This window comes from Elephas maximus, chromosome 9, assembly GCF_024166365.1.
Source record: "Elephas maximus indicus isolate mEleMax1 chromosome 9, mEleMax1 primary haplotype, whole genome shotgun sequence".
Classification (NCBI taxonomy): Eukaryota; Metazoa; Chordata; class Mammalia; order Proboscidea; family Elephantidae; genus Elephas; species Elephas maximus.
Window position 1 is genome coordinate 75,447,627 of NC_064827.1, and position 9,266 is coordinate 75,456,892.

The 9,266-nt window shown below is 41.9% G+C and overlaps 1 protein-coding gene across 1 annotated transcript in view; it reads right to left on the reverse strand.

Annotated features, from left to right (window-relative positions):
- Positions 1–8,580, reverse strand: part of PSMB7 (proteasome 20S subunit beta 7) — a 69,282-nt gene extending 60,702 nt beyond the window's left edge. The window contains exons 1-4 of the mRNA XM_049897285.1: positions 8,474–8,580; positions 7,962–8,055; positions 5,620–5,717; positions 1,805–1,945 (exon numbers count right to left, since the gene is read on the reverse strand). Coding sequence (XP_049753242.1) covers positions 1,805–1,945; positions 5,620–5,717; positions 7,962–8,055; positions 8,474–8,535 — 395 coding nt within the window. The 5' untranslated portion in view covers positions 8,536–8,580. The remainder of the gene's footprint in view (positions 1–1,804; positions 1,946–5,619; positions 5,718–7,961; positions 8,056–8,473) is intronic.
- Between the last annotated feature and the right edge of the window lie 686 nt (positions 8,581–9,266).

Sequence of the window (9,266 nt, forward strand, 5' to 3'; positions counted from 1 at the left end):
AAACCTCCCAACTGATAATTATAGGCCACTATTTTTTTTAAGTATCATGTGACCCAAGTAAAATTTCTCTACAGGCTTAATGTAGTCTATGAGCTGCCAGTTTACAACCTTTGCTCTCTATTCCTGCTGCCCTGTAACTTTCACAACATCCATTCTATAAAAAAATCCATTCTATAGATAAGGAAAAGAGGAAAGAATTTGTTAAAGATAATGCAAGTCCTTGGCTGCTAACCAAAAGGTCTGCAGTTGGAATCCACCAGCTGCTCCTTAGATACCCCGTGGGGCAGTTCTACTCTGCTCTATAGGGTCACTATGAGTCAGAATGGACTCAACAGGCAATGGGTTTGGGTCTGGGTTTCTCTTAGGAGGAGCAAGTAATTACTATAACATAGACAACCCTGCAACAATAGTATCAACAAACAATAATTTACTAATAGATACACAGGTAGATAGGCATGCTAAAGAGGTATGGGAGGGAATAAGGGAGCACACCCACCTGCAGATACAGGTTTAGTTGTGGATATTTCTACACACAGAATTGTAGGTGCTGCGGGTATATTAATATAAACAATAGAGCACACAGGGGCACAGTCACGGACACTCTACTTAGACATAACCAAACACCTTGTGGGATAAAGTTCCTAGGCTCAAAGCAAAGTACCACAGACTCGGGGGACATCTACATTAATTAGCACAATATAAATGATGAAGACAAAGTTCTACATCCTACTTTGGTGAGTAGCATCTGGGGTCTTAAAAGCTTGCAAGCAACCATCTAAGATACAACTATTGGTCTCTTCCTATCTGGAGTAAAAGAAAGTGAAGAAAACCAAAGACTCAAGGAATAATTAGTCCAAAGGACTAATGGACCACATATACCACAGCCTATAGGACCACAAGACCAGAACTAGATGATGCCTGGGTACTACTACAGACTGTTCTGGCTGAGATCACAGCACAGAGTCCTGGACAGAGTGGGAGAAAAATGCAGAACAAAAAATCAAATTCACAAAAAAAGACCAGACTTAGTCATCTGACAGAGACTGGAAGAACCCCTGCGACTACAGCCCTAAGACACCCTTCTGACCTGGAACTGAAGCCATTCCCAGTGACAACTTTCAGCCAAACAATAGACAGGTTCATAAAATAAACAATAACATCCAAGAGGAAAGTGCTCCTTAGATCAATTATACAAGATCAAAAGGGCAAAATCTGCCCAAAAGCAAAGACGAGAAGGCAGGGCAGGGGTACAAAATCTAGAGGAAAGGAAACAGGGAACCCAGAGCAGAAATAGGGAGAGTGCTGAAACATTGTGGGGAATGCAACCCATGTCATGGAACACTTTCTGTACAAACTACCGAATGGGAAACTAATTTGCTCTGTAAACTTTCACCTAAAGCACAACAAAAAATGTAAAAGCAAAAAATCATTTGTGTGTTTACATGTATGTGGGCAGGGGGTGAAGAGGTTCCACACGGGGGGGTCGCACAAAATGAACTCAAAGGTTCCTTCCAGCTTTTCTAACTATAAGCAAGAAAGTTCCTCATATCCAATAATATCACTATATCTCATGAAATGACTCTATTGGGCACGTGCAATTTATCCATGACAGACACCTGATCCCATAAATGCAAATGTACTATTAAAAACCTTATGAAATTAAAATGGCTTTTTAATAATAATTGATTCCTGAAATAAAATGTATATTTTTTAATGCCTTTTCCCTAGCTTCTAGGCTCCCCTTTGCTAAAAATCTACTAAAACGTGAGAAAATGCTACAGAAACCCCCATCTTGAAGCCTTACCTGAAAAGCATCTGCTTCAGCATCCGATTGGCTGTCACAACTCTGGGAAGGCGGCCAGTGGAGAGGGAGTGGAGTTCCAAGTTAGAAGAAATGAGCTGGGTTGTCATATCTGTATCTGCAGCTGTCCCAGCACCACAACAACTGAAAAAACATGATTAGAAACTTAGCTGAAATTCAATTACCACAAGGCACAATTAGAAGTGAAGCTTCTTGGATAGCTTCCACAAAGTTCAGGTACACAAAGATGTTCTGAGTACGTACAGGGATTGTTAACTGTTCTGTCTAACCAATCTTACAATTAGCATTAAAGCTGTACGTGCTCATCTACTTACACGTGAGTACATTCTTTGTGGCTCAATGGAACATTTCAAGTCATTAGTTTCTGTACTAACAGAACATGCATTTTACTAATCCCACAAATATATCCAAATTTTACAAAAGAACGGGTGCTCTTAAAAATCTTGCAATTCCAAGGAACCCTGATGGCACAACGGTTAAGCACTCAGAAGCTAACTGAAAGGTTGGTGGTTTGAACCCACCCAGCAGCTCCATGGGAGAAAGACCTGGAGATCTGGTCCAGGGCTCTGAAGCAGTTTGGTCACGGCTAATGATGCGAAACAAACAGACCCGAATTTTTACAACTTGGGTGACCCAGAATGGGAAAAATTGCTGGCTGAAGCCCTTGAATGGGAGACCTGAAAGAAGTATAGTAAGCCCTTTTAGGAGCCTGATGCATGAGACTGGATTACTGGCAGGACTGTAAAGTGCAACACACATTCAAAGTGGCACAGTCGGCCACCATCTTTGAGCACGGCATTGCTGTTTGCAACTCTACTCAAAATCTGACAGGCAAGAGATTTGGTTGTTACACAACATGTATGCTGCCCTTGGTTTCTAAGAGGGACACAAGGTTTCTAACAGAAATTTTTTCCATTCCGGTTATCGTTCCGGTTCAAATTTTAAAAAATTCCGGTCTGTTCCAGCTTCACTTCCACAGCCATGGCTGAACCGGGAAGAACTGATTCAAAGCCCTAAAGTCCAATAAAGATGATAGCCTAGAAGACTTTGTGGGGTCCCCTGAGACTATGGTCCCCAGACAGCCTTCCAACTCAGAAATGAAGCCACTTCCAAAGTACACCTTTCATTCATTCAAAAAAAAAAAAAAAAAACCCATTACCATCATGTCGATTCCGACTCATAGCGACCCTACAGGACAGAGCAGAACTACCCCATAGAGTTTCCAAGGAGTGCCTGGTAGATTGGAACTGCCGACCTTTGGTTAGCAGCTGCAGCTTTTAACCACTACACCACCAGGGTTTCCATACGTGTGTATATATATATACATATATGTATATATATACACATACATATTTTTACAGAAATCACACTTCTCTTGCCATAATTCATTGATGTGATAACCGATACTGCATTTTTTGTGGTAAAGGTTATTATATATACATATTTTAATAATTTCTTTTTTTTATTATCAAAGTGATATATCTTCACGATACGGAACTTAGAAAAAAAAATTTTTTAATTTAAAAGAAGCAAAAAGTTACCTACAACCTCAGCATTTAAAACAAGCCAAAGATTAGAAAGGCCTATAAAACAAGCCATTACACACATTGAGGAACATGCCTCTTAGATCTACCAAGTATCTGAGACCAAACGCGCAATACCTACCCAGAAGCAAATATGACTAGGCATGAAGGGACAGGAAAGCTGGACAAACAGAAACAAGGAGCCCAGGGTAGAAAGAGCAAGAGTGCTGACGCAGGTGGGGATTGCAACCAATGTCACGAAACAATTTGTGTATGAATTTTTTAATGAGAAACTAATTTGCTCTGTAAACTTTCACCTAAACACAATTAGAAGAAAATCTTTATGGGTCAGTTCTACTTTGTCACATGGGGTCACTATGAGTCAAAATTGACTTGATGGCAGGCAAGGTCATGGAAGCTCCACAGACCCATCCAAACTCCCTAAGGGACCAAATTGCATAGGGTTGTGGGCACTATGGTCTCAGGGAACATCTAGCTCAACTGGCATAACAGTTTATAAAGAAAATGATTTACACTGTACTTTGGTGAGTAGCATCTGAGGTCTTAAAAGCCTGTGAGCAATCATGTAAGTTACTCCACTGGTCTCACCCCTTCAGGAGCAAGGGAGAAAGAACAAAACTAAAGACACAAGGGAAAGATGAGTCCAAAGGACTAACGGACCACATCTACCACAGCCTCCACCAGGCTGAGTCCAGTGCAACTAGATGGTACCCAGCTACTGCCACTGACTGCTCTGACAGGGATCACAGTAGAGGGTCCCAGACAGAGCTGGAGGAAAATGTAGAACAAAATTCTAACTCACAGAAAAAAAAAAAAAAAGAGAGCAGACTTACTGGCCTGAAAGAGACTGGAGAAACCCCAAGAGTATGCCCCCTGGACACCCTCTAACTCAGTAATGAGTTAACTCCTGAGGTTCACCCTGAAGCCAAAGATTAGACAGGCACATCAAACAAAACAAGACTAAAGGGGCAGAACAGCCCAGGGACAAGGACTAGAAGGCAGGAGGGGACAGGAAAGCTGGTAATAGTGAACCAAGGTTGAGAAGGGAGAGTGTTGACATGTCATGGGGTTGTTAACCAATGTCATAAAACAATAGGTGTGCTAAAAAAGAAAAAAAAACTGATCTGATGGCACCCAACAACAACATATCCTTACAACAGAGGAATATGTAATGGTAAAAAAGCATGAGGAAGGTTCCTGTGCATTCATTTAGGTACAAGATACTAAAAATATATATAAATGAAAAATTCGGCAATTCAACATTTATCAAATATTTGCCACATACCAATCATTATACTAAGTGCTGGAAATTAAAAATAATAATAATAGTAACATGGTCCTGGCATACGAATTCAAAGACGAGTGGAGGAGACATAGCTAAACAAAAAATTATAATACCTCATATGATACAATATACAGTAGCACTGGAACAAAATGCTATGGGAAAGAGAGCAATTCTGATCTCGGAGAGGAAGTTTCACAGAAGCTGGATTGGGATGGATAAAAAGCCTCTACAAGCAAAGAAAAGGGAAAGAGCACTTCTAAGCAGAGGGCCTGGGGGGACATCAGGATGGTCCCAGTGTACCTGTAGCATGGGGTGATGACAGCTGAAAAAGAGTAAAAACATAAGCTGTTGTGAGATCGTGCAAGGCCTTAAATATCATGCTACAGAGTTTCGACTTTATTCTAAAAGCAGAGTGAAAACGTGAAAAGACTCTTCAAAAAAATTTTAAAGACATAAGGGACATAATCAGATCTGTATTTTAAAAATCCAATATGGCGGAAGAGTGGACAATGAAAAGAAGAGACCGAGACACAGAGACAATTTAATAACAACTGAGAACTGAGAGAGTTCAACTGAGAAAACAAAAAACCTGAACTAAAATGCCTTACCAGTAGAAAGGCTAGGAGGAAATGGATTCAAGAAGCACATGGAAAGCAAAACTGGCCACCAACTGAATTAGAGACTGAAGCAAAGAAAGGACTTGAGGATACATGGCTTAGGTGACAGGGTAGATGAAAATTCCAATAAGGAAGACAGAAAATATAGGGTGAATGTTAAGTTTTAGTAAGGAGGGTAGTAAGTTCAGCTTTGGTCCCTGTAGGTTTCTACTTTCGTAAAGATTAAAGCCAAGAAAACCCTGTAGGGCAGTTCTACTGTCACATGGAGTCACTACGAGCTAGAATTAACAGCATCCAAGAACAACAAAATATTTGAAAATACACAAGCTATTCACACTAACCAATACTTACTAAATGTTAGGAGATATGAAGTGTATTTTTGAACAGTTCTTGTCAGCAACAACCATTCCTTCAGTTGCCCTTGTATCTGCTCCAAGAACTATGCCATCCTATTGGAGGGAAAAAAAAAGTTTAGAAATAATTTTAGATATATAAACCACAGCTCTCTAGCTTAGGGAAAACAACGTTAGCCATCTCCTGCTCCCCCAACCCCACACCCCCCGGTAAATCTCCTACCAAAAATACTGTGCCACACTTTCAGAGTTCAAGAAAAGGCTCATTAATAAACCTTATTAGTTGAATCCTGAGTAGGTGGTAGGAACCGCCATCCCCATTTTCAGATTTTAAAAATGGGGCTCAGAGATTCAGTGATTTCTTATAAATCACAAAGCTAATCTTGGAAAAGCCTGGATTAAGATCCAGAAATCCTTCCAATAAAAGAGACATCTCTGTCAATTTTTTTTAAATAAGTCATTCTTTACCTTCAACAACAGTAATCATTATCTCTTGACCCTTACAACAATTTAAGGCAGGAGTTATTATCTCCATTTGCTGGATGAGGAAAGGGTGGCTGTGAGAAGTGGCCCAACCAAGGTTGGAAGCAGCACAGAAGCTCAATGAATAAATGTCTGACGCCAAATCTTCGGTTCTCCCATTATATCATCCTGCCTCCTACAGCAGTTAACTTAAAACAAAAAAGCAAGCAAACAAAAAAGACAACAGGGCGTGCTTGTAGCCTGTGCAGACGAAACCACATGATTTGAAGCGGCACTGTAACTGGGTAAAAAGACAGCTCTGACGGAGCACATTATAATGTTCAAAAAGTAAATTAGCATAGAGTTTTAGCCTTGTAGGTATACTGATACATGTAAGCTGGGTTTATGAAAAAATATTTTTGTTGTTACAACCACAGGAATATTTTTACTAAAAAAAATAAATTTCTACTGAAACACTGCACAAAAAATTTACAGACATTTTGGTGTCACCCCCTCTAACACTGTCACTGAGTACAGTCTGCATCCCTTGTACCTCCCCCCCCCCGCCCAGTGATGTCACTGGCCCACGGTTGTCCCAAAGCTGCTGGTTGAGAGGTGGACCAGTAAGCACAGGGGGCCAGACACAACCAAAAAAAGCCACACTGCACCTGACCTGAAGTGACAACACACCTGCTGAAAGAAACACACCTGGTGACTCCTGATCCATGGCGTGCTTGCCCAGTGACACAGAAATGGACATGAGTAATCTGAGAAGGGTAAGCAGGTTCCTCTTCTATGATGCTAAGCAGGGGTACTTGTGGTGGTGGAGGGGACCAGTTCACCTCTAATCTATTGCTGTTCTTTACTGTTTGCTTTCTATAAGTAATCTGTTTCTGTTGTTTTTTTCCTTCTATAAATAATAATGGCTTTCCATTACCAACACTTTGTAAAATGTCTTTTTGTATGCAACCCAACTGGATCAGAGAGTATAGTCCTTAGCCCTAACAGTTTCATGACTGCTTGGGATTTACAGTACAACCTGTGTGTATATACACATGTACAGGTTTCAGATGAAACCTGACCCCTGACTGGTCAATCAATTTTTAATGAATACCTACTATCTGTCAGGTACTATTCTGGCAGTGGGAGCAAATGGTAACTGAAACACAATCCTATAACTTAGTGTTCTAAAATATTTCATGTCAGGTTCACACTGGTCTCATGTGAAGAAAGGTATTGGGATTAAAATGGTACCAACTCACAGAATCCAGACTTCCTGGAGCCATGGAGGCTGGATGATCCCCTGAAACTATTGTCCTGAGGTAATCTTTAAACATTAAATCTTAAACCAAAAATATCCCCTGAAGTCTTCTTAAAACCAAACAGTAATTTAGCTTAACTAGTAAAGAATGTCTGCCTTGAGCATTGTGCTCTTTTAAGATCCAGCCATATGGGATAAAACTGACAACAGCAACTCAAAAGATGAGATAGGAACCTTAGGGGGAAGTGAGTTTATGTTAATGAAAGAGGGAACAACTCGGAAAAGAAGGGTAAGAATGGTTGCACAAAGGGAAGAATGCAATTAACGTCAACGAATTGTGCATGCAGAAATTATCGAATTGGTGTATGTTCTGCTGTATATATCTTAACAACTGAATTTTTTTAAATTATTTTAAAAAAGTAAATTGCTCTCCTGTCAATGACTCTGCAAAGAATGAAAAGAATATGAAGTGTTAACAAACGCACATAATCTAGCGACAAAAGCAATCGCTCCTAAAGGGCCTTTTCCTGATGTACTCTGTAACATCAGCCCTTCCTGATCCAGCAAGGAGAGATCTATATCCTGTTATCAATCCAGTCATTTCTACTCCAGGTTACCTTATAGACCACTCCCGCAATGGTCGTGCCAGTTTTCCGGGCTGCTGGAAGCTTGTAACCTTTCTTTGCAAATTCGGCTTCTAAGAAGGCATTCCTAAGTGCAAAAAAGAAAAAAATGCTTAAGGGCAGGACGACACTGAGCCGCAATGGCAAGAAAAGTACTTAATAGTTAACTCAGGAATAGAAAAACTCTTTCTCGCCCATCTGTTCACTGAATCCTCCCAATATCAGGGATATTGTTCTTTTTTTTTTTTTAAGAAAACCGCCTCAAAGAATGGCCGCGATTCGTCTAAGGAGACGGTGTCCGTGGGAGCTGGAGAGGTGTGAGGGCTAATCCGGCCTCAACAGAAACCCACGCTGAGGCCCAGGTTGCCCTGAGTCACCCGAGCCGCGAGCCGCAGGCCCCGTAGTCTCCCGCACACTCGGTCTTTCCAGATCAGGCCGCGGGAAAGCTCCGACCGGGGCACCGTACTCCCACGTCCGCCCCGGACCCCGACCCGCAAAGGCCGCACCTTCGGCAGTTATCAAAAGAGAAACCTCCAACCGGTCGCTCATACACCGACACAGCCGCCATCTTCCCGAGTAAGCACTTCCGGGCCGAGGGCGGGGACAAACAAAAAGAGCCGAGTACTTCCGGCGCCGCAGGCGACTCGGGCTTAACAGGCGGGTCAACTCAGAGCAAGGACAATTATCTTAGCGTTATTAATTCCTAGACAAGCCCGGAGATATTTGCGATATATCGCCCCCAGTGGCGGGGAGGAGACCCTTATTCCCGGAGCGGGAGAAGGACTTGAACAAGATGAACAGACCAGAGACCAGTCCCCAGCCGCCCAGACCAGACTTGTTTTTATCGTTAATTTAGCTCCGCTGGGCTGAGCCGGATTTGATAAGACGTCAATGGATTTGGGTTTTTTTTTTTTTTTGGGAGCGGGGAGCAGAGGAAAGGAAGGGCATGGGCTTCAGAGACAGACACAACCAGGCTCCAGGCCCAGTCCCACTACCTCCTTGCATTGAGCAAGTCAGCTCCACTCTCTTGTTTCTTCCGCTGTAAAATGGAGATGACACCTACCTCAAAAGACTCTTGTGAAATGGCCAATAAGCACATAAAAAGATGCTGGACATCCTTAGTTATCAGGGAAACACAAATCAAAACCACAGTGAAATGCCACTTTACACATGTCGTTCTTAGGTGCTGTCCAGTTGGCCCTGACTCATAGCGACTGAAGAAAGCACCGGCCAGCTCTGCACCATCCTCAAAATCATTGCTGTGTTTGAGCCCATTGATGTAGCCACTGTGTCAGTCCA